Raw genomic sequence first — 25,884 nt, 5'->3', positions numbered from 1 at the left:
GAAGCGGGAAGAAACTGTGGAAGTTCTATCACCTGTGCGAAACCGGAGGTAAGTACATCTTTTTCTCTTTACTGTAACTAGGTACGGTTTGCATACACGGACTGAATATCAATCTTGAAAATAAAACTGCGAGAGAAATCACTCTGCTGTCTCTCTCTCCACACACACACAGACACACACACATTTGTGTTCAGCGACATCTAATTTCTTATCTCAGCACGGTGTGCAGCATGTCCTTGAAATATTTAGTAATCTGGACAAATTGAAGTTTTGCGAGGCTAAAAACGATCAACAGCAGATAAAAAGTATTTGAAAGTCCAGGACCTGAGAGATGAGATTAAATGGTCCCAAATTACAAACAACGTGTTGCTCTGTTTTTCTACCTCAATCTATCTGATATAAAATGTTATCTCTAATATAGTTTTATGATGATCCTGGTGAAAGCCACAATGAATTGCTTAGTCAATAAACTGGTTCTTTATACAGCACTTATACAGGTTTTATTATGTAAGATTTTGTTCATTGAGGCACTTTCTCACAAATTACTATAACTATCATTAAAATCCAGATAAGAAGTAACAAAATAGAAATGCTTCATTACTTTACTTGAATATTTATTACATTTTCACATTTGGGTAGATAATGGAATAACATGTCACAAATGATGGACAAGTCCACTGAGAACCCCAGCAATGACACGGTGTCCACCAAGAGCAACGGATCCATCAAGAGCGATGAGAAGACGTCGACTGATGGTGGCATAAATGTGGGCATGATGGGGAAGTTTAGAAGGAGCCTCCGGCTTCCAACACGGAAGAATCCTCCATCTCCTGGTGACAAGGAATCCAAGTTATCACCAGAATCAGATGAACCTGCAAAGAAGTTGGATTCTGCGGCTTCACCACAACCTCCGTCACCCAGTGAGTACCGTTGGGGTTTTCATAAAATCTCCTGTCAAATGTAAACACAGATGGCAAGCTAGATGGTGTCTCTCTTGTTTAGGCCAGAGGACTGAGTGTCCATTTTTTGCAGATTGGTGCACCTCCGTCTCCCTAAGATGCTCTTTTCATACTCAATCATGTTACTGAACTGTGGGCATTAAACTAACCAGTTGCAAAATTTTCCTCCAGCTGTTTCTTGTTAGCACCACTTACTTTGCTGCCTTTCCCAACTTTAGGACATGTTGCTCACATTTGATATGTCTCCTATGTTCTATGCCTAAAATCTTAACTTACAGTATGAGTGTTTCCCAGCTTTCTGACAGTGCGGGTTGCAAATATTTCCCTAGAGGACCCACGTGAGTCATTCCTCTGAGATGTGGGTGCTATTGTACACACAGTATGTGCAGTAAAGCAAAATAAATAAATCTATCAAGCTGACTGAAGGCAGGCACCATTACATTTAGAAAATGTAGGTGCAGAAATGTGTCCCCCTGTCCAAGACATTAACGGTGATGTTTGATTTTAGGAGACATGCATTCACAAAGCTCCACCACGGCAGCTCACTCTGTTTACTTTACAGTATTGTAATTGTAATGTATATATTCATGTAGTTTTCTTTTGTTCTTTTTAAATGTCCTACAGGAAATTTGTAGTGCAGTAAAAATCAGATAAAGATGACAGATTTACTTTGACACAAACATTATGTAGGAGCAGGTAATGGGTAATACACAGCAAAATCTCCAGTGTTAAATTAACACTAGAGAGTGTCTATGTGGGTCCACACCTCTGAGTGTTAAACATAACACTGTTGAGTGTTAAATTAACACTTTTGATAGTGTTATATGTTTAAAAGTAACCTAGTCAGTTTTGAAGATTAACAAAGACTAACACTGAGCAGTGCTGATTTTCTAACACTGGAATATTTCTAACATTTTGAGTTATTTTCCAGTGTTAGAAAATCAGCACTGCTCAGTGTTAGTCTTTGTTAATCTTCAAAACTGACTAGGTTACTTTTAAACATATAACACTATCAAAAGTGTTAATTTAACACTCAACAGTGTTGTATTTAACACTCAGAGGTGTGGGCCCATATAGACACTCTCCAGTGTTAATTTAACACTGGAGATTTTGCTGTGTAGATATTTATCTGTAATAACTGGACATGATTAACTTTAGCTAATTATACAATATTATACAACAGTATATTTCTAAATAAGACTCTGTATTGTCACTGATTTCTACAAATGATTCAAGTTTGATTCAATTTGATTCAGAAATATTAGAAATATGATCATCTGACTTGGATATGTACTGTCAAAAGAACCCTCTAAACCTTGTAGGGGCGATCGTGGCTCAAGAGTTGGCATCGGAAGGTTGCTGGTTCGAGCCCCGGCTCCGACAGTCTCAGCCGTTGTGTCCTTGGGCAAGACACTTCACCCGTTGCCTACTGGTGGTGGTCAGAGGGCCCAGTGTTGAGGTCATTTTTGGTGAAAAAAGCGTCAGACATCACCATACACCGTACACAGCTGTAGACTGGTGTATAATAAGAAAGCGAATAAGGCAGAAAACTGGTATTGAAGTACTCTGAGAAGGATCCACGCTTTGTGTTCCCTCTTTTGTGGAATCTTATCTGTTTTGTGGAATCTTATCTGTTTTGTGGAATCTTATCTGTTTTGTGGAATCTTATTTGTTTTGTGGAGTTTTATTTGTTTTGTGGAGTTTTATCTGTTTTGTGGAGTTTTATCTGTTTTGTGGTTGTTGAAATGGTTTTGAGAGCTTTTAGTTGAGACTCTGACATACGTGGCAAAATACATTTATATTTAAAAATTGATTTAAGGATTCAATAATCAATCAGTATCGGATTATTTAAATTCAAATTGCTTTGAGTTTGGATATCTTTTTTTACCCACCCATATTTCTAACTAACTTTCTTTAAAGATATAATGCATTTTAGGGTTAACTTGTAAAACATGATATTTGTATACAAACTAATGTCATATTTACTTGACCATATATATCATCGCCTATGTACCTTTACGTTGTCAGTACAAACACTGGCAGTGAGAAACAATGCACACACTAAAAATCATAGTTTTAAGCTTTTTGTCAATTTCTGACAAATAAACACATTTTAAGTTGGTATTGAAGATCTCAGTGGATGTAAAGCAAATTTTAATGAGTAGTTAAGATGACCTCAGTCTACAGTTTCAGAATTCATTCCAAACTTTTCAAGCTACTGTGTTTGCAGACAGAATGATGTGCACACATGCACTATGAAAGACATAATTTCCTTAGAAAAATAAAACGAAACACAAGAAGACCGTTAAACTTGTTGGAACATGTCTGTTTGCTAAATGAAGGAGCGTCTGGGTCATACATAAGCAGACAAGTTTTCCTCTGGGTTTTCCTTGAGTTAACATTAACTAGTGCTGGTAAAGATATAAAAACTCACCTCAAACTTTAAATACAAAGAAATGGAAGATGTAAAAATATTGCTCTTTTCCCCAGAAGTTTAATGTCTATTATATTTCATAAAGATATATTTATTTTTCCCCACATTAACAGCAAAATACTAGATTTTTTTCAGCCTGTGCAAGAGGGTGGAAGAAGCCACTTTACTGGTCTGTCCTCTTCTTCAGGTTATCCTTTGAGGCAAGGGCTTTGGTTTGCCTGCTACAGGATACATGAACTACTTTGTATACCAAAGTGTTTTACAGTCCCCAAAGTACGCCATGCAAAAGGACAACGATCTCGTGCACCGCAGCAAATCTACAACAGAATGGTGAAAAAAAAAAGCAAAGAATCAATGTTTTGGCTCGTCCCAGAAAAGGTTCAGAGCTCAACCTGAATTGAATCCTGTGGCAGGACATTAACTGCTGTGACACCACAAAGACGAATGTGTTTTTGAAACTAGGGACTAAAGAGTCAGTTTAAAAGAGAAAGCAGCTTTTACAAATGTCCTCTTCTCCCCTCTCTGTCAGGTCTGAGTCCTGGCTCTGCATCCACCTCTCCGAAGAGCAACCAGGAAAAAGAGGATGATGAGTCAGATGTTTCTTCTCACAAATCCAGACCACTAACACCATCAAACACAGGTGAAACTTCTTAATTTTAATACTAGATCAATGATCCTGCATACTGGATATGTAGAGATTTACTTTCACATACAAATCCATCCATCCATCCATGCACCCATCCTTTTTTGCTTATTCGGGGCCAGGTTGCGGGGGCAGCATCCTTAGCAGAGAAGCCCAGACATCCCTCTCTCAAGCCACCTCCTCTTGCTTGTCTGGGGGAACACCAAGGCATTCCCAGGCCAGCCAAGAGATGGAGGAGCCTCCTCCTGGTCCGACATGCCCGGAACACCTCACCCAGGAGGTGCCCAGGAGGCATCCTTGTCAGATGCCCAAACCACATCAACTGGCTTCTTTTGATGTGGAGGAGCAGTGGCTCTACTCTAAGCGCCTCCTGGATGGTTGAATGCCTTACGTTATATCTAAGGGAGAGGCCAGCCATCCTTTGGAGAGAGCTCATTTGTATCTGCAACCTTGTTCTTTTGGTGACTACCCAAGACTATTGACCATAAGTGAGGGTGGGGACGAAGATCGACTGGTAAATCGAAAGTTTCGCTTTTACGCTCAGTTTTCTCTTCATGAACTCCAGGAAGGCCTGGTACTCTGAACTGTCATTCAGCACATAGAGGCTGACGACAGTCAGGACATGTTTCCTGACCCGAAGGCACAGGGAACATCCTTGCTCCAGGGCGGAGCCCCGGTAACCCTATCCTGGTAAGGGTAAACTGTTCCCTGGGTCTTCTCATATGGGTTTTTGAATTGCTCTTTATCTGGTGCCTCACCCCTACCAGGGGACAAAAGCCCCCCAACATCATAGCCCCTGGGATCTCTGGAATACACAAACCCCTCCACCAGGGTATAGATCATTCATGCATGGATTGTTACCCTTACTATAAAAACTCCAAATGTCATCTGTTTAAAAATCGCTATTATCAGCTTTCATGTTTAAGATCATGCAGTCATGAAAGAACAAACCAAAGTAGCTAAAATCTGCACACTTGCAAAGGATTTTTTGTCTCTGTAAAATGTTCTCTTGTCTGTGGAAAGTGGAGAAAACAAAAGACCAGAAATCAGGCCTGTAGTTGGTTATTCAAACTATATTAAACTTTTTGCTTTTCTTTTTTAGATCCCAGTATGCCGAAGTTTGAAAATACATTAAACAGACTGAGAGAATCTTTTCGTTGGAGACGAAAAAAGGAAGTGGATACACTCCCCTCTGAAGACTTGAAGGAAGAAAAAGGTGGGAAGTACAAATACTTTTTACTGTACCTGTTTTTAATTTTCAATGCTTTATTTAAGTATTCCTTTTAACTTTTACTTTTTAATGCAAATATATCTCCTTTCTACTCCTTACGTTTTCAAATCAGACTTGTATTTGAATTTCTTTTTATTTATTTCTTTTTATTTTTATTTCCTGTCACTGTGCACCTTTAAACATCAAGCTGATGCCAAATTGCAACCTCATCCCACATAGCAAAATTGGTATGGCTTAGATCTGGCCCACAGAATGTGCTTACACATGGCTCACATACCGCAAAGAATGACGACCCTTTGGTGGCCCAGATTTGGTTTGCCAGATGTGGCCCACACATGGGTCAGCACAAGGCCAGTTGCAGACACACTGCTGGCCCAGAACAGTTTCAGCTCTGGCCCTGGATGTCAGCCTAATGTGTACCTTAATCAAGCCATGTAATAACAACAGGTGCCAGAACATAATAGTGCAAAAGAAGCATGACAAAACTCTGTTCAGACAGTGAATGGACTGACTCTTATACAGCGCTTTTCTAGTCTCCCAGATTACTTAAAGTGCTCTATACAACATGCCACATTTATCAAACACTTCCTCTAAACTGAGTGCTTCCTATTTACATTCATACACATTCACACTCTTGACATGCAGACTGGAGGAGCCAGGGATCGAACCACTAAGCTTGCGTTCAGTAGGTGACCTGCTCTACCTCCTGAGCTACAGCCACCCACTGTCAAAGATGAGTAAACCGTCACTAGGTTTTGGATAAAATGTACCCTCACAAACCTGTCACACCTGCATTTGAAACGTTGGTTACCATAGCAGTATAGTATTGCAACATGGCATTTGGGTCTTCTAACTAAAATGGGAAAATAGGAACATAAATAGTACCATCATTGCCAGACCTTGCCCACATCTGGTTGACATACACCCTGCCATGACTCCAGTCAGTCAGAAGTGCCAGCTTGATGCCAGATCCGGGCCAGATCTGTTTTCTGTGGGCCTGGGCCACATAAACCAAACCACAATCAAGCCAGATGTGGCATTCCATCACATAAACAGTGCCATCTATGCCAGGCCTGGCCCATATCTGGATGACATATGTCTTATCATGCCAGAAGTCAGCAGTGCCGGTTTGATACCAGATCCAGGCCAGACTTGATATGTGGGATTGGGCAGAACAATAACACATAAAAGACAATCTTATTAGAGTGTCCATCGCCAATCTTTATTGCATACAAATCACACTTAGTGGGTAAAGTGACCCCAAACAATGCAAAACAGCATTTTTGGTGCAGATGTTCATGAGTAATAGTTGTGGTACTTCAGGATCTAGTTAGTGCTACAGACACAAATGAGCATCAAGCAAACAGTTTCTGAGAAGTTCATCGCACAATGTGTGAACACAAGCCAGTGCACAAGCCCTAGATAACTGGAGAGAGTTGCATCAGGAAGGCCATCTGGCATCAAATCTTTGCCAAATCAACCTGTTATGAGAAAATTGTGCTGTTACCAGCAGTGCTCTGCTTTACTCTCTGTCAGGTCTTGGCGACGGCTCTTCAGCCACCTGTCTGGAGAATGAAGAGAAAAAAGAGGATGAAGAGTCAGATGTTTCTTCTCTCAAATCCAAACCAGCGACACCATCAAAGACAGGTATTAACTTTAATACTAGATCAATGATCCTATAAACTGGCAATATTTAATTATTAAACTTCTACTAACATTTTTTAGTATTTACCTTAACATAGTCTGTGTTGACTAAAGTTTATAAACTTGTGAAAAAAGTATGTGAACATTAACTTTGCAATGCCAAATCAAACCATGGGCACTGATCTGCTGCTGGAAAAGCCTCCACCTCTGGTTCAAGGCTTTCCATCAGATTGTTGCATCTGGCTATTATCTGTTGGATAAGTATGAAGAAAACCATTTAAGAGCAGTACCAGTAATGCCAACTCAGCTGTCTAGTCTGTAGCATTAATACTATTAACGGCTGCTGAAAACTCAACCAGAAGTAAAATTGAATGTTGACCAAGTAAAGCTGCTATTTGTATTTAGTAGTGAAACATTAACATTTATGAGTGATTGTTTTGCCCCCTCCTTTTCCCTGGGAAGCTGAAAAATAAAATAAGGAAAAATGTTCATAACTGAATCCTGATCTGATGCCTTCAAACAACATTTTTAACCTGGGCAAGAATCAGTTAAGTTAAAAGCATATTTAATGTATGATAACAGAATAACTTTGCCTCAGTAAAATGGCAAATTTTTTGCACATGTAGAATATTTCCAGGATTTAATGCTATCTTAACCATGCAGTGCAGAAAGTAAACCCACATATAAATATCGAGGCATAGTACCAAGGAAAAATGGGTTTCCTTAGAATAAAAGCACATGTGAAATTAGCTATATTAATAAATGCCTGCATTCGTTTATATAGGACACTTTCAACTTACACTTTTTTGATGTCTGGCTGACCAGCATATATTAACAACTAAATGTACATCATTAATGCACGGATTGTTACCCGTGTCCTTACTATAAAACTCTCAATGTCTTCTGTTAAAAACCCCCATTATCAACTTTCATAATAAAAATTATACAGTCATGAAAGAATAAACCAAAGTGGCTAAAATCTGCACACTTGCAAATGATTTTATCTCTATAAAATGTTCCCTAAAAGGTTTGCTGCAGTGCCCTGGTCATTAAAGTGGACAACAAAAACAACATTTTTTGGGGGGGCACTGACTTCACAACAAAAAGCATTGCTGATGCTTGCCTGTGGAAAAGGGAGTGTCACAGCTACAGAGGCAGACGTATGGAGTGACGACAGAAGGACCCGAGTGCAGATGCAGACGACAGAGTAGTTGGGTGTGATTTTTTATTTACAGTGAGACTCAATGCAAACAAAAGCAGAGTATGGCAGGAATAAACTTACAAAACCTGAACATGGAGAAACTAACAAAAGAACACGAGGAACAAAAGAAACGTAACAAAAACCTGAAACTGGGAACTAGGAGCCTGAGATATGAAACATCGAGGAAGAAACGCAGAGGCAACATGGAGGATGACACACAGGGGAAGATTGACAACCAAACCAGCAATGAACAAGGAAGATGCAGGGCTTAAATACACAAGTAGGACAACAAGAGGATGGGGAACTGGTGGGAACACAGCTGGGACGAATCTGACATAACGAGACACAGGGAAACAAAACTCAATACACTGAACACATGACAAGGGACTATCACAATAAAACAGGAAGCAAGAGACGTTCATGATGACACAGACAAGACAATGAGACATAGAAACATGAGGCGAGGCAAGATGAGGCGCGGAACCAGAAGAGAAACCAGGAACAGTAAATATAATACAACAGAAAACCACAATTCAAAGAGTGAAACTTAAACCAAAAACACAAACACTGGCAGGAGAAAACAAAGGACCAGAAATCAGGCCTGCAGTCTGTTATTCAAACTACATTAAACTGTGTGCTTTTCTTTTTTAGATCCCAGTGTGCCGGGGTTTGATAATGCATTATATAGACTGAGAGAGTCCTTTCCTTGGAGACGGAAAAAGGAAGTCCCTTCTGAAGACTTGAAGGAAGAAAAAGGTGGGAAGTACAAATAATTTTTACTGTACCTGTTTTTAATTTTCAGTGCTTTATTTAAGTATTCCTTTTTCCTTTTCCTTTTTAATGCAAATATATCTCCGTTCTACTCCTTATGTTTTCAAATCAGACTTGCTAGATGTAATGTATTTGAGGTTTTTTTTTAGTATGTCTCTTTTATTTCCTGTCACTGTGCACCTTTAAACATCAAACTGATGCAACCTCATTGGGCAGAACAATAACATATGAAAGACAATCTTATTAGAGTGTCCATCGCCAATCTTTATTGCATACAAATCACACTTAGTGGGTAAAGTGACCCCAAACAATCCAAAACAGCATTTTTGGTGCAGATGTTCATGAGTAATAGTTGTGGTACTTCAGGATCTAGTTAGTGCTACAGACACAAATGAGCATCAAGCAAACAGTTTCTGAGAAGTTCATCACACAATGTGTGAACACAAGCCAGTGTACTGCAGGTCCCAGCCCTAGATAACTGGAGAGAGTTGCATCAGGAAGGTCATCTGGCATCAAATCTTTGCCAAATCAACCTGTTATGAGAAAATTGTGCTGTTACCAGCAGTGCTCTGCTTTACTCTCTGTCAGGTCTTGGCGACGGCTCTTCAGCCACCTGTCTGGAGAATGAAGAGAAAAAAGAGGAAGAAGAGTCAGATGTTTCTTCTCTCAAATCCAAACCAGCGACACCATCAAAGACAGGTATTAACTTTAATACTAGATCAATGATTCTATATACTGGCAATATTTAAATATTAAACTTCTACTAACATTTTCTTTAATATTTACCTTAACATAGTCTTTGTTGACTAGAGTTTGAAAACTTATGAACAAATTATGTGAACATTAACATTGCAATGCCAAATCAAACCATGGGCACTAACCTGCTGCTGGAAAAGCCTCCACCTCTGGTTCAAGGCTTTCCATCAGATTGTTACGTCTGGCTACAAACTGCATTTGTTGCCATCCAGGTACAAGTTCATTATTGAGGTCCGGAGCTGGTGTTGAGTGACAAGACCTGATTGCTTCTATTCATTCCAAAGATGTTGTGGTCAGGCCTCTGTACATGCTAGCCAGGTTGTTTTGTCAAGAGCTGCTCCAGGCTCAGAAATGAGCCTTTTAAATCAAATAACCTGATTGAGTGAGGAAGGCTGTTCCACAGTTTGGGCCCCAACAACGACAAAAGCACAATCACCTCTGGTTTTAAAATTAGATTTTAGTTTTAGAAGTTATTAGTGAAGGGGCCAATGTACTGGCTTATCTCCTTAGAGAAACTGCCTGGGCCAAATACTACAACCTCAGTTTTACTGAAATTACAATAAAGTAAATTTGAATACATCCAAGTAGTAATGACAGAGAATCATTGATCGTTAATGTTGTTTGGTCTGACATAAAAGTAAAACTGTTTGTCATCAGCATAGCAGTGGTAGGAAAGTCTATTAAAACAATGAAGTAGATGGCCCATTAAGATTATACAGTCATAAAAGAACAAACCAAAATAGCTAAAATCTGCAAAACATTTTTTGTTAAATGTTTATTAAAATGTTCTCTGCAGTGGTCATTATAGTGGACAAGAAAACAACAACAATTTTTTGGGAACTGAGTTCAAAACAAAAAGCACTGCTGATGCTTGTCTGTGCAAAGTGGAGAAAACAAAAGATCAGAAATCGTGTCTGCAGTCTGTCATTAAAACTGCATTAAACTGTGTGCTTTGCTTTTTTAGATCCCAGCATGCCGAGGTTTGATAATACATTTAATAGACTGAGAGAATCCATTCGTTGGAGACGGAAAAAGGAAGTGGATACACTCCCCTCTGAAGACTTGAAGGAAGAAAAAGGTGGGAAGTACAAATACATTTTAGTGTATTTATTTTTAATTTGCAGTGCTTTAAGTATTCCCTTAAACTTTTTGCTTTTACTTTTTAATGCTTTTAGTGTAAATATATCTCCTTTCTACTCCTTACATTTTCAAAACAGACTTGCTAGGTGCAATGCATTTGATGTGCGTTTTTATTTCCTGTTACTGTGCACCTTTAAACATCAAGCCGAAGCCAAATTTCAACCTCATTGGGCAGAACAATAACATATGAAAGACAATCTTATTAGAGTGTCCATCGCCAATCTTTATTGCATACAAATCACACTTAGTGGGTAAAGTGACCCCAAACAATCCAAAACAGCATTTTTGGTGCAGATGTTCATGAGTAATAGTTGTGGTACTTCAGGATCTAGTTAGTGCTACAGACACAAATGAGCATCAAGCAAACAGTTTCTGAGAAGTTCATCACACAATGTGTGAACACAAGCCAGTGTACTGCAGGTCCCAGCCCTAGAAAACTGGAGAGAGTTGCATCAGAAAGGTCATCTGGCATCAAATCTTTGCCAAATCAACCTGTTATAAGAAAATTGTGCTGTTACCAGCAGTGCTCTGCTTTACTCTCTGTCAGGTCTTGGCGACGGCTCTTCAGCCACCTGTCTGGAGAATGAAGAGAAAAAGGAGGAAGAAGAGTCAGATGTTTCTTCTCTCAAATCCAAACCACCGACACCATCAAAGACAGGTATTAACTTTAATACTAGATCAATGATTCTATAAACTGGCAATATTTAATTATTAAACTTCTAACATTTTTTTAATATTTACCTTAACATAGTCGATATTGACTAAATTTTGAAAATGTATGAATAAAGTATGTGGACATTAAGTTTCTCATGCTAAACCATGGGCACTAATCTGCTGCTGGAAAAGCCTCCACCTCTGGTTCAAGGCTTTCCATCAGATTGTTGCATCTGTGTGCAAACTGCAGGTACGAGTGCATTTTTGAAGACCACAGTGTCATGTAACGGTGTGTGGCAGGCAGGAAAATAGGACCCAAACGCCAACTCACGGGAAAACAGGACTGAACTCAAAATGCAGCTTTATTGCTGACAGGTGACAAACGATAACAGTGATACCAAAGCAATGTAAAACTAAACTGGGAAGAGCTAATTGTAACACATACCAGAAGACACGGGGAGAATCACACACAACATGAGGGACGACACGACACCGACTCAGAGAAACACAGGGCTTAAATACACAGAGGGATAACGAGGGAATGAGACACAGAAGGAGAGCACAGCTGGAAGTAATCAGGCTGGACGAGACAAGCAGAGCAGGACACATTCACATAAGACATGGACCACCAAAGTAAAACAGGAAGTATCTTACAGAGACGCAAACTTGACACAGTGGAGAAAGCAACTAAGGAACACAGAGACATAAACCATAAGGCAGAGGACTCTAAGAACCAAAATACGCGGAGGGAAATACTCAACTTGGAACACAAGAAACTAGACTAGAGGGAGTAACAAAAGACCAACCATGAGAACATAATGCACAATGCAGAGGGACAGAAAACAAGAAACTCAAACATGCAAAGACACACAATTACACAGAACAGAGGGGACACAGAGAGACATGAAGGGCAAGGGATCAAAACTAGAAGCCATAGAATAAATCACACAAGTACCATATTACAAACATCACAAGGAACTAGAAACGCTGGGTCAGGGGAAACATGGAATAAACACAAAGAGAGACGAGGGCTCAAAAATACACAGAGGGGCACACAGGGGGTAAGAGTCACGAAGGGAAAACACTTAGGGAACAACATAACAGGACAACTCAGGAAACATGGCCTAAATAAGAAATGAAATACAGAAATACAAGAAACTAAGAATACTGGGCCAACATGGCCCAGGACCATGACACACAGTTGATTTTGAGTGACAAGGCCTGATTGCTTCTATTCATTCCAAAGATGTTGTGGTCAGGCCTCTGTACATGCTAGCCAGGTTGTTTTGTCAAGAGCTGCTCCAGGCTCAGAAATGAGCCTTTTAAATCAAATAACCTGATTGAGGGAGGAAGGCTGTTCCACAGTTTGGGTGCAACAACCTCAAAAGCACGATCACCTCTGGTTTTATAATCGAGCGAGGGACAGTAAGAAGGCCCTGGTTAGGGGGTCGGAAAGGTCGGCTGCAGTGATCAGGTTTCAGAAGCTCTGTATAAGCAGTGGCCTGTCCATGCAGAGGATTATCTGTTAGTAATGGAATTTTGCAATATTCCTGAGGTCAAGGAAACAAGTTTGGGTGAGCTTTGAGATGTGAATTTCAAAATTCAGGTGTTGGTCAAAAATTATACCAAGGTTTTTAGTTTTAGAAGGGGCCGATGTACTGACTTATCTCCTTAGAGAAACTGGCTGGGCCAAGTACTAGAACCTCAGCTTTACTGAAATTGCGATGAAGTAATGTAACAGATGCATGGCAGACCCCACCACATATTGCACACCTTTAACACTTTTTTCTTAATTACGGTTGTTGTAACTTCACACACGGCTGCAGCTTTTCAGCTGCCAGCCACACACACCAACAACCACCACATCAGGACTGAGTTCATCCCTCTTAAGCAGGTGAGGCGTAATTGCTGATGCAGCTCCAGCGTGTCAGCCTCCCTGCAGCGGCGCCACAGACCACGCCCTGCCACAAGTAAATTTGAATCCATCCAAGTAGTAATGACAGAGAATCATTGATTGTTAACGTTGTTGGGTCTGATGTAAAAGTAAAACTGTTTGTCATCAGCATAGCAGTGGTAGGGAAGTCCATTAAAACAATGAAGTAGATGGCCCATTAAGATTATACAGTCATAAAAGAACAAACTAAAATGTTCTCTGCAGTGGTCATTATAGTGGACAAGAAAACAGCACTGCTGATGCTTGTCTGTGCAAAGTGGAGAAAACAAAAGATCAGAAATCGTGTCTGCAGTCTGTCATTAAAACTACATTAAACTGTGTGCTTTGCTTTTTTAGATCCCAGCATGCCGAGGTTTGATAATACATTTAATAGACTGAGAGAATCCATTCGTTGGAGACGGAAACAGGAAGTGGATACACTCCCCTCTGAAGACTTGAAGGAAGAAAAAGGTGGGAAGTACAAATACATTTTAGTGTATTTATTTTTAATTTGCAGTGCTTTAAGTATTCCTTTTAACTTTTTGTTTTTACTTTTTAATGCATTTAGTGTAAATATATCTCCTTTCTACTCCTTACATTTTCAAAACAGACTTGCTAGGTGCAATGCATTTGATGTGCGTTTTTATTTCCTGTTACTGTGCACCTTTAAACATCAAGCCGAAGCCAAATTTCAACCTCATTGGGCAGAACAATAACATATAAAAGACAATCTTATTAGAGTGTCCATCGCCAATCTTTATTGCATACAAATCACACTTAGTGGGTAAAGTGACCCCAAACAATCCAAAACAGCATTTTTGGTGCAGATGTTCATGAGTAATAGTTGTGGTACTTCAGGATCTAGTTAGTGCTACAGACACAAATGAGCATCAAGCAAACAGTTTCTGAGAAGTTCATCACACAATGTGTGAACACAAGCCAGTGTACTGCAGGTCCCAGCCCTGGATAACTGGAGAGAGTTGCATCAGAAAGGTCATCTGGCATCAAATCTTTGCCAAATCAACCTGTTATAAGAAAATTGTGCTGTTACCAGCAGTGCTCTGCTTTACTCTCTGTCAGGTCTTGGCGACGGCTCTTCAGCCACCTGTCTGGAGAATGAAGAGAAAAAGGAGGAAGAAGAGTCAGATGTTTCTTCTCTCAAATCCAAACCACCGACACCATCAAAGACAGGTATTAACTTTAATACTAGATCAATGATCCTATAAACTGGCAATATTTAATTATTAAACTTCTACTAACATTTTTTAATATTTACCTTAACATAGTCTTTGTTGCCTAAAGTTTGAAAATGTATGAACAAAGTATGTGGACATTAAGTTTCTCATGCTAAACCATGGGCACTAATCTGCTGCTGGAAAAGCCTCCACCTCTGGTTCAAGGCTTTCCATCAGATTGTTACGTCTGGGTGCAAACTGCAGGTACGAGTGCATTTTTGAAGACCACAGTTGATTTTGAGTGACAAGGCCTGATTGTGTTTATTCATTCCAAAGATGTTGTGGTCAGGTCTCTGTACATGCTAGCCAGGTTGTTTTGTCAAGAGCTGCTCCAGGCTCAGGAATGAACCTTTTAAATCAAATAACAGAGTTAGCAGACCTGATTGAGGGAGGAAGGCTGTTCCACAGTTTGGGTACAACAACCTCAAAATCACCTCTGGTTTTTTAATCGAGCGAGGGACAGTAAGAAGGCCCTGGTTAGGGGATCAGAAAGGTCACGTGCAGTGATCAGGTTTCAGAAGCTCTGCTGTATAAGCAGTGTCCTGTCCATGCAGAGGATTATCTGTTAGTAATGGAATTTTGCAATATTCCTGAGGTCAAGGAAACAAGTTTGGGTGAGCTTTGAGATGTGAATTTCAAAATTCAGGTGTTGGTCAAAAATTATACCAAGGTTTTTAGTTTTAGAAGGGGCCGATGTACTGACTTATCTCCTTAGAGAAACTGGCTGGGCCAAGTACTAGAACCTCAGTTTTACTGAAATTGCGATGATGTAATGTAACAGATGCATGGCAGACCCGACCACATATTGCACACCTTTAACACTTTTTTCTTAATTACGGTTGTTGTAACTTCACACACGGCTGCAGCTTTTCAGCTGCCGGCCACACACACCAACAACCACCACATCAGGACTGAGTTCATCCCTCTTAAGCAGGTGAGGCGTAATTGCTGATGCAGCTCCAGCGTGTCAGCCTCCCTGCAGCGGCGCCACAGACCACGCCCTGCCACAAGTAAATTTGAATCCATCCAAGTAGTAATGACAGAGAATCATTGATTGTTAACGTTGTTGGGTCTGATGTAAAAGTAAAACTGTTTGTCATCAGCATAGCAGTGGTAGGGAAGTCCATTAAAACAATGAAGTAGATGGCCCATTAAGATTATACAGTCATAAAAGAACAAACTAAAATGTTCTCTGCAGTGGTCATTATAGTGGACAAGAAAACAGCACTGCTGATGCTTGTCTGTGCAAAGTGGAGAAAACAAAAGATCAGAAATCGTGTCTGCAGTCTGTCATTAAAACTGCATTAAACTGTGTGCTTTGCTTTTTTAGATCCCAGCATGCCGAGGTTTGATAATACATTTAATAGACTGAGAGAATCCATTCGTTGGAGACGGAAACAGGAAGTGGATACACTCCCCTCTGAAGACTTGAAGGAAGAAAAAGGTGGGAAGTACAAATACTTTTTAGTGTATTTATTTTTAATTTGCAGTGCTTTAAGTATTCCTTTTAACTTTTTGTTTTTACTTTTTAATGCATTTAGTGTAAATATATCTCCTTTCTACTCCTTACATTTTCAAAACAGACTTGCTAGGTGCAATGCATTTGATGTGCGTTTTTATTTCCTGTCACTGTGCACCTTTAAACATCAAGCCGAAGCCAAATTTCAACCTCACTGGGCAGAAAAATAACATATAAAAGACAATCTTATTAGAGTATCCATCGCCAATCTTTATTGCATACAAATCACAAAAGATTGAAATCATCTCTGCAGTCTGTTAATCAGACTTCATTAAACTGTGTACTTTGTTTCAGATCCCAACAATAGATCCCAAAAGAGAAAGTTTTCTTTTAAACAGAAAAGGGACGAGGATAAACCCCCCTCGATGGATGAAAAAGGTGGGAAGTATAAATATTTTTTATTTGTTCAACCCCATTTAAATATACTTGATATGAGTTTAATTATAATTATTTTTATTATATTTAATTATGGGTATATAGTACATGTGCACCATTCATTTCACTGTTTAGAAAGATTTGTTTCAATGTTTACTATCATAGATATCAAGAGAAAAATTGTTTTGATCAGTTTTTTTTCCCAAAAAAGTGAAAATAAAATTAATTTGGGAACATTGGACATTCATCAAAATGGATATTATTTAAATAGTTATAAAGGTCAGAGGTCCAAAAATCCAGTCAGAAACATGTTATAAATAAAAGTGTTTTCCACAGTAAAATTGTGGAACGATAAAATAATAATTGCTATAAACTCTTCTTCTGACCTGTTTCATATTTAGGACTGAAAACTTGAGAAAGTATCAAAGCAGTTTAACAGAGCCTGGATGATTCATCTATAAAATAGTGCTGATAATTTAAAAAAAATTGTCTTTGTTATTGTCCACCAGTGACTCCTACTTTTGAGGAATACCTTGAAAGGCAAGCCTTTTGTGAAGCCACTCAGGAACTGATAGACAGGGAGAAACATCTGTTTTGGGAGACAGTGGAGGCTGAGGCCAACAAGGAAGCAGTAGAAAAGCTTGCTGCAGACCATAAAGCCCTTGAAGAGCGTGTATGGCAGATTCTGCAGAAGAGTCTTTCTCTCAGCACTGAGGAAGAGGTGTCTGCTTTGACATCTGCGGTGAAAGCCATCAACCTTGAGGAAGAGCAGGACCAGCTGTGGAGACAAAATTCTCAAACTCCACCAACCTGGAGGCCCAGCGAGTGGAAGAAACACCATGATGACGTGCTTCAAAAATTAGTAAATGGGCGTATGGATAATCCATCAAGCCCCATTGGTGATCAGGTGAACCAGTCATCTATAGAGGCAGACATCCACTCCATGGGCAGGCAGCTGAAGGAGGACCTGCAGCGGGTGGTGGAGGTTGTGAAGAACTGCTACCCACCAGAGATGGACATCTGTAACTTTTATGCAAGACAGTACCATCAAACTGTCAAGGCCAGGCTCAGAAAGATTGTGGGTTCTGTGGGTTCTGTGGATGACTGCAGTTTCCTCCTGCAATGGGTGAAGGAATCTTATCCAGAGTAAGCAATTAGTTTTTGTTTGAAGTAGCATATTATTTTTATGCTGGGATTTATTTATATTTATTTATACGCCTGTCTTTTAGCTGCAAATTTTTGGTGGCTTTCATCCATCCATTCCATTCTCTTCCACTTATCTTTGTCAGCATCGCCGGGGAGTGGGGGGTGGAGCCTATCCCAGCTACCATAGGGAGGCAGGGTACATCCTGGACAGGTCGCCAGTCTATCACAGGGCTAACACATAGAGACAGACAACCATTCGCACTCACAATTACGCCTATGGGCAATTTTGAATCACCAATTAATCTAACCCCACTAACTGCATGTCTTTGGACTGCGGGAGGAAGCTGAAGTATCCGGAGAGAACCCAGGTAAACATGGGGAGAACATGCAAACTCCACACAGAAAGGCCCTGGCCAGGTAGAAATGAACTCAGGATCTTCTTGCTGTGAGGCAGCAGTGCTAATCACTGTGCCACCATGCTGATTTCAGTACATTAAGCAACCATTTTACATAATTTCCTAAGTATTCTGATTCTGATTCATTTCTGGTGGCTTAATGCGCTATATTAAATTTTGATACTATTGACCATAATATTTAATCACAGCAATTAGAGCATGCTGTTTGTATTAGAGGTACTATGCTGCAGTGGTTTAAATAATATTTATCTAACAGACTTGTTCATGTTAATGTAGAGTTTTCTTCACACATTAAGGTTAATTATGGAGTTCAACAGGGTTCTTAGCTGGGACTAATTTCATTTTAAGGCATAGCATTGTCATTGCTACACAGACACACACCAATTAGTTAAAGAGAAATGCCTTAAAGACATAAAAACATGGATGACCTCTAATTTCCTGCTTCTAAAATGAGATAAAACTGAGGTTATTGTACCCGGCCCTGAAAAGCTTAGAAATATGGCATTTAACCAGATTTTGACTTTGGATCAATTGGCCTTCAGTAACACTGTGATGAACCTAGGAGTCATTTTTGACCAAGATATGCCCTTTAATACACATAGATCAGAAACATTCTGTCTTGGACTGATGCTGAAAAACTAATTCCTGCATTTATTACTTCTAGTATGGACTATTCCAATTCATTGTGGTCATGTTGTCCTAAAAACTCCCCGAAAACTTTCTAGTTGATCCAAAAAAGCTTCCGGAGGAGTACCTACAGGGACTAGAAAGAGAGATCATATTTCTTCCATACTGGCTTCTCTTCATCGGCTAACTGTTGAATCCAGAATCAAATTTAAAATCTTCTCACATTAAAGGTCTTCAATAATCAGATCTCATCTACTCTTAAAGACGTCTTAGTACCATATCACAGCAATAGAGCACTTAGTAGAATGGAAGGGAGAGCCTTCAGCTTTCAGGCTCTTCTTCTATGGAAGAACCAGCTCCCAGTTGGGAATCAGAAGACAGCCACCCTACTTTTAAGATGAGGCTTAAATCTTTCACTTTTGACAAAGCATAAACGGCTAGATCAGATGACCTTGAATCATCCCTTAGTTATGCTGCAGTAGGTCTAGGCTGCTGGGCCTTCCCCATGAGTTTCTTTTGCACTCACCTCTTTTCACTTTCTGTGTGTTTTTAAACCACTCTGCATTTAATCATGAGTTATTATTAATCTCCACCTCTCTTCCACAACATCTGATCCTGTCTTTCTCTCCGCACCCTCAAGTGGTCATAGCAGATGGCCGCCCCTCCCAGAGCCTTGTCTTCCTGTAAATAGGGAGTTTTTCCTTCCTACTGTTTAATCATACAGGGTCGTTTCATTGTTGCAGTTTTCTCTGTGTTATTGTAGTGTCTTATCTTACAATACAAAGTGCTTTGAGGCAACTGATGTAGTGATTTGGCGCTATATAAGTAGAACTAAAGTGAATTAAACTGAAATAACAAATGACGTGTAGACTAAATACAACTTGGGCTGTATCTGCTCTGTGTAACAGAATCCTTGAAAAACCTGAGCTGGCCAGTAATATCAATACTGAAGCGCTGGGAAACCTGCTTCCTGACGAGTTACTGAAACCTCTGGAGGAGCAGTACCTCAGCAAACAACAGGTAACAAAGGATTTGTTGTCATACGTTTAATTTGCTTTGCACATTTTTAGAATGCTGTTCAAAAAAAGTTATAGTTTGTTTTATTATAGCTCATAGAATATTGTAGATATAATAGTGACAACGGTGTGTTGTTGTGTGTTTAGAGCGACCTGATGATTTTTATTGACCGAGTATTGGATGAAGCAAAGAAAGAGTGGGATCAAGGAAAGGAGCCGACAAGAGATGATGGTTGCTACGTCAGTCCTGTGGCCTATGATGTCATCCAGGTAGAGTTGCTGCAACAACTTGATATAAAAGAGGCTGAAATCAATACTTTTATAAAGCTTGAATAAAGATGTATCAACACAAAATGAAAGGAATCACTTGTGTTGGCTAACTTTAAGGGTCCTTATAGTGAGTTTTTCATTTTGTTTACTTCTTGTGATGGTTTGCTGTGTGGCAGGCAGGATGAAGGTCCCAAATACAAGACTCACGAAACGAAAGATTTAACTAAAGGAGGCCGGCTTATTGTGCAGTTAAAAACTAAGCACATGAAACTCAGACTGGAAAACTAAAAAAACTAGAAACTATGCCAGAAATGGAGAACTAAGATTTAATCAGGAACACAGGATAACACAGAGAGGGTAGTTAATGACACGACTACGGACAGAGGAAAACACGGGGATTAAATACACCAGGTAGTAAACGAGGGAAAGAGAAACAGGAGGACAACAGCTGGGACTAATCTGACATAACGAAATGTACAGGAAGCAAAATTAAAAACATTAACAAAGGAAGCAAGACTGTCAAAGTAAAACAGGAAACAGGACACAGACACAGAGACACGGACTTGACAAGAAGACACAGCTGACAGGGGAGACGCTAGACAGGAAACTAGACAAGGGACATGTAACACATGGGAGACATGGAGGCAAAACCAAAGAACTAGAAAACTCCAAAAGATATAACCAGAACTTAACTGAAACAAAGCATATTCATAACCCTAAACATAAACACTGAGTCACCAGACTCTGGAACATGATATTTCTAATTGTTGACCATAATGAGAGGCTTTGAAAACATTGCTATATCAGAACTGTGCAATAAAAAATTGTTGTGGTGAAATATTGACAGAACATTGTTTTGATCGTAGGAGAACAAAATGTGCAGACTGACATTTACTCTATTATTCACTTTAAAACTTTCCAAAGAAGTGCCGACAAATATTTTCCAGCCTGCTGCACATATTAACCAAACTGAAAAAGACTTTGAGAAACTTTGATAAAAAGATTAACAAACAAACAAAGGACCGTCATTATTGTTTGGGTCGTTTGTAGAAACTCATTTACTGTCAGATCAGAGTCACAGTTTCGAACCCTCCCATGGTTCTGTAGTTTAATCACTTGGGTTTGTCACTAACATTGTAAAGCACTGGGTTTGGTTCCTGGTGCTTAACTGGATCTGAAAATGATGGAAGTGCATTGCTGTGTAAAGTGCTTTACTTAAAACTGCCACTGATTTGTCAATACATTTGTCTTCAGTTTATCTACGGCATCGTGACATCAGCGCACAAAATTGTAGACGGACACAAAGCCCAGAAAATAACATCCAACCTGACAGACTTCATGCAGAGGTAACAAGGCTTCACAAGGCTGTCTTTTAAATATTGTCATTTGAAAATACATTTTAGTTTAATGTTTGGTAATAACAAGATAGTAAAAGTGAAAACTGTTTTTAATCTTCTGCAGGTATAAAGAGTTTCATGAAGACATCATAAGGCAGAACAAACGGCACAGCAAAGCTTTCATAAAGGCAAACCTCAGCTGTGTCGAACAGTTCAGGTATGTTTCTGATCCAGTTAGATGGAAATTCAGATTTTAACTTCATCATAAAAGGAGAATACTTCACTGTGAGCTAATGTGTCCTGTGTGGTCTGTCTAAAGGGACTTCTTTGAGAAGCACGATCTGTTCCCAGAGAATGTGCGGGAAAACTGTTTGCAGGTCCTGACTGAGATGAAACAGTCTGCCCACACTTATTTATTAACCCCTGTGCACAAGATCCTCAAAGTAAGTTCTTTACAACTGCAGATATCAATAATCCTCAGGATTAAATCCTAACATGTTTTAATCAAAGATTTTAAAACAATGTGTTATTTGTTCCTCACACAGCCACACTACCAGAAGGTGGGAACCAGTGACTGGCTGAAGAAGAACACGTTTGAGAAGCTGCTGAACAGCACTGAAGACCAGCTTCAAGAACTTCAGGGTTCCAGTCAGTCCTCTTACCAGGTAAAAGGAGGAAACTTTGTTTTGGATTGAATGGCCATGATTGCCTTCATTGTCAACTTTTTAGTAAAAGGATTATGATGCGCTCTGATTACTTATATACTTGGGCTAAATTCAGGAGCTGATTGGTCGGCTTCAGCAGGAAGTGACAGTAGAATATGTCCAGAGGCTCCTGAAAGGAGAGGTCAAACTGAAGGACAGCAATCAGCAGCAGAAGGCTTGCGAGACTGTGCAAGAAAATGGAGAGAAACTGCACGAGCTGTTTGCCAGAATGGTGAGACTCACCTTCACTGCACACTTTAGCTGAGACATGAATAAAACCCAAAAGTGATCAGATTTCTGCTGAGCTGTTGGAAAAAAATAAGAATAAGAATCAGCTCAATTTCACATTTATTTGGTTTGGAAGTTTTGATTAAAAGTTCTATAAAATTGAAACAAAAAAAAAAAGAGCAGCTGACTAAAATCTGATCCTCCAAGCCTGGATATAGATGAAATACACTCAATGGAAAACCAATGGACTCATTCCTGAAAAACAAAAGTGTGACCCATAGAAAATGATGGACCACTTTTTTCCCCACTTTTTTCCCACTTGCTGTATATTGTTAAAAAAGATTTTTACATTACACATTTGTATCTGTAGCATATAAATTAATATTTTATACAGATTTTACATGGAGCAAAACATGGTGGAAATGAAGAAAAACCCTCCACTTAAGGACAACTGGACTGTAGTTACAAATGTATCAAATATCTGAACATTAGTTGATGACTATGTGGTGCATAAATAAAGACAATATTCACGAAACTGAAAGAACGTATCAAATACATCATTGATCTTGTCAAACTCCAGTGCAGTAGCTCCAGAATGAAAAACATCATTATTGCTTTGTTGATTACAGTTTGGGGAAACTTGCAGACTAAACTGACGTCACTGATTTGTCTTCACAGGGATCCAAACAAGACTGGTTAAAGGAAATCCTGACCAAGATTGCAGAAGTGCTAAAACTCCAAGATATTCCTGCCATACAGATGCAAATCGTTTCACTGGGATCTGCTTATCCCGACCTCAGGTAACTTTTGAACTGACTGAAACATTATTTACTTTAATACAAAAACAACTGCACTTTTTGGCGATAGCTGAGGAGGAACAGCAAGTAGACTGAGCCAAACATCTCAGTTGGTTTCAGATGTTTCTTGTCAGCAGGATGAGCGACATTCATGGAAACTAATATGAGAAACTGAAAGCTAAATAAAACATGCAGGCCTGAGAGAAGCAGCAGCAGCTGTGTGTAGATGAAGTCAATAATGCTGTTAATTAGAGTGAAAGGAGAGATTTCTTCCAAATGTGGCACTGGAAAACAAACTGTCTCGTTCTTGTCTTATTTCTAACCTTAAAGGAAAAGGAGAAAAAGAATCAGGGGACATAAACACTGCTGTTGATAGCACTCACATATAGACTGTCTGTGTGTCTGAAAGCATCAGCACCACGGAAGTGTGTGATTTCATGGGGAGTTATTTGATAAAACTAGTGGAAACTTGGAGATTAATGTAAATTTAGGCACATATCAGTGTCACCAATAGGAGTTCCATCTATTGTTGCATTTAACACAGAAATTGACACATTTTCCAATAGTTGGTGTGGTGATGTGACAGCTGTTAATGTTTGCAGGAAGGATGTGTGTCAGGGGCAGGAAACCGGTTACACACAGAAAAAGATAACAGGTTCAATAATACAGATCAGCAAATCAGCTGTTTGATTTAAGACCTGCAGTCTTGGACTACAAGTTTAAAGAAATGATTGAACTTGTAAGCCTTGTGTTGAAAGTTAAAAAAAATGTTGCAGAATCTTTTTTTTTTACTTATTAACATTGTTAATATCATGTGGCATTAATGGGGTGATTTTGCACATTCATGTAATCTAAGGTAGGCTGAAACATCATCATCATCATCATCATCATTTGTTTGCATCTTACTGTCATATATGACTTTCTTCACCTGACAGTTTTGTTTCTCAGTATCTCATTCTGTAATGACAAACAGCATATAAACATAATCATAAAATACTTGGCATGACATCTTTTTTTTGAACATTTTCTTCTTTCTGTCACCAACAGTGAAAAACATCTTTCAGCTCTGCTTAAACTCAAAGCAAACCTCTCCAAAGTCGACAAGAAAACCATCAAAACCACAGTGCTGGACATACTGAAAGAAAGCCATACTAATGCTGAAACCCGGGCGTTTTTCTCCAAAGTTGAAGTGACGGGCAGTTGATTTGCTTTTCAGAATATCACTGACTGAGAGTTGGGTTGCAGAGCATCTGTCTTATATTGTTTGGTAGATAAGATGAGTTGAAGTGTTTTCAGTCTGTCTGTAAAGATGTTCAAAGTGAATGTTATGGGTAATTTCCCATGTTTCTGTCTCGTTGTCTGTTAGTGTTTGACACAGCGAGTATCAGGGTTTGTTTTTTTTTCATTTAGTCATTTTTCATTTTTGGATGACCATCACTTATGTGGAAACACTTCCTCCTTGGACCTCAGACACTTATTCCATTTTCTACAGTCAAACTTTCTCCTAAATTCTTGTCTTAGAGCTGCAGGCTTCTCTCTTAAAACATCGTCACCACGTGCTCTGCTTCACTTGGAGGTAAACATAGTTTTGTACACAGAGAAATGGGGAAATGTGCATGTTGGTTCCGAATGCTTTTGATTTACTAACATACGAACTGTGGTGATAACAAAATAGGCTGGCACGCAACGTTTCGCAAATTTAACAGTAATTTTTCTGTGTGGACTACTTGTGTATTAGTGTATAAGTCCATGTATTAGTAAATGAGGCTCATTGTCTGCACCATGTTTCACAGATGATGCAGTAGTGAAAAGTTTTTTCTCTCCTTCTTCTGACTTTCCCATGTTTCTGATACAAGTTAATCTTGGTTTCATCTTTTCAAAGATGGCTTTTCGAAACCTGTGCGAGGTCTTTTAGATGTTTTCTGGCAAATCTAATCTGACCTTCTTGTTCTTCAGTGTAACCTCATGTTTGCACCTTGTTGTAAACCTTGTTGTATACTGCTGAATAGAAACCAAGTCTTGTAACAACATGGATAAATAATACTCGGAAGCGCTGGAATATTGTTTCACATGTAACCTTTAGGTAAATAGTGAGGTTTTCATGTTGATATTATCCAATAGTTTTGTAAGAATAAAACAGAATACTTTATGGTACTGCTTTTAAAAAATGTACACATCCACTGGAAGAAGTCAGAATTTCTGCAGTGATTCATGTTTGTTTCTTGGTTTGTGCAAGTTAGTATAGAATAATTCTTTATTCTTGCATATGTACCAGAAGATAAATGGCAATATTGTGTTTACAGTGAAGTAGCAAAACACACTGTTTAAAAATATTACCTTTGTCCTCATGTTTGTTGCGTTTGACATCAGACAAAGAAAAATGACATATTTCACATCAAAATGACAAACATGTAATGTTTGTCATTTTGTACAGGAAAACAGACATAACTGTGAAAGTCAATTAATTTCTCAGGTAAATTTATTTTTATGTGTATTATTATTATTATCATTATGTGTTTTGTATAAGTTGATTCAAATGTTTGGATTTTTTTTTTTTCACTTTTTGTGATTGTAGCTACACTCAAAAAAATGAAACGTTGACTTTAATTAAAATTATTTTGTCAACAGGTTCCACGAAATTGAATTATGTTAGTTTAAAGCAAAAATCTTTAGTTCATCTAATTTAAAAAAACTACTTAAGATTAACAAGACATATTTAAGACTAACTAAATCAAGTTATGTTGTATGAACATAGATGATATATTTTCAGGTTAGATAGTTTAGATTAGTTACTTCAACACATTTCTTATTTGTGGCAGTAAAATGTTAAATTTAAGTTAGATTAATT

At 38.9% G+C, this 25,884-nt stretch overlaps 1 protein-coding gene across 1 annotated transcript; it reads left to right on the top strand.

Moving 5' to 3' along the window:
- The first annotated feature begins 652 nt into the window (after window positions 1-652).
- On the top strand, window positions 653-24,465 carry LOC146646135 (uncharacterized). The gene is made up of 22 exons (XM_085391605.1): window positions 653-920; window positions 3,923-4,033; window positions 5,139-5,252; window positions 6,804-6,914; window positions 8,764-8,868; window positions 9,472-9,582; window positions 10,604-10,717; window positions 11,327-11,437; window positions 13,724-13,837; window positions 14,447-14,557; window positions 15,932-16,045; window positions 16,415-16,498; window positions 17,005-17,641; window positions 19,593-19,704; window positions 19,848-19,970; window positions 21,225-21,316; window positions 21,432-21,524; window positions 21,627-21,750; window positions 21,853-21,972; window positions 22,088-22,243; window positions 22,918-23,039; window positions 24,084-24,465. Exons 1-22 carry the CDS (start codon window positions 653-655, stop codon window positions 24,238-24,240), a joined length of 3,204 nt encoding a protein of 1,067 aa, XP_085247731.1. The 3' UTR covers window positions 24,241-24,465.
- Window positions 24,466-25,884: the final 1,419 nt, after the last annotated feature.

This window comes from Rhamphochromis longiceps, linkage group LG19 (assembly GCF_057381845.1).
Source record: "Rhamphochromis longiceps isolate RC_006_pf linkage group LG19, R_longiceps_female_GT1.1, whole genome shotgun sequence".
Taxonomy (NCBI): Eukaryota; Metazoa; Chordata; class Actinopteri; order Cichliformes; family Cichlidae; genus Rhamphochromis; species Rhamphochromis longiceps.
Note: the sequence above shows the minus strand (reverse complement) of the source record. Positions and strands in the feature narration are given on the sequence as shown.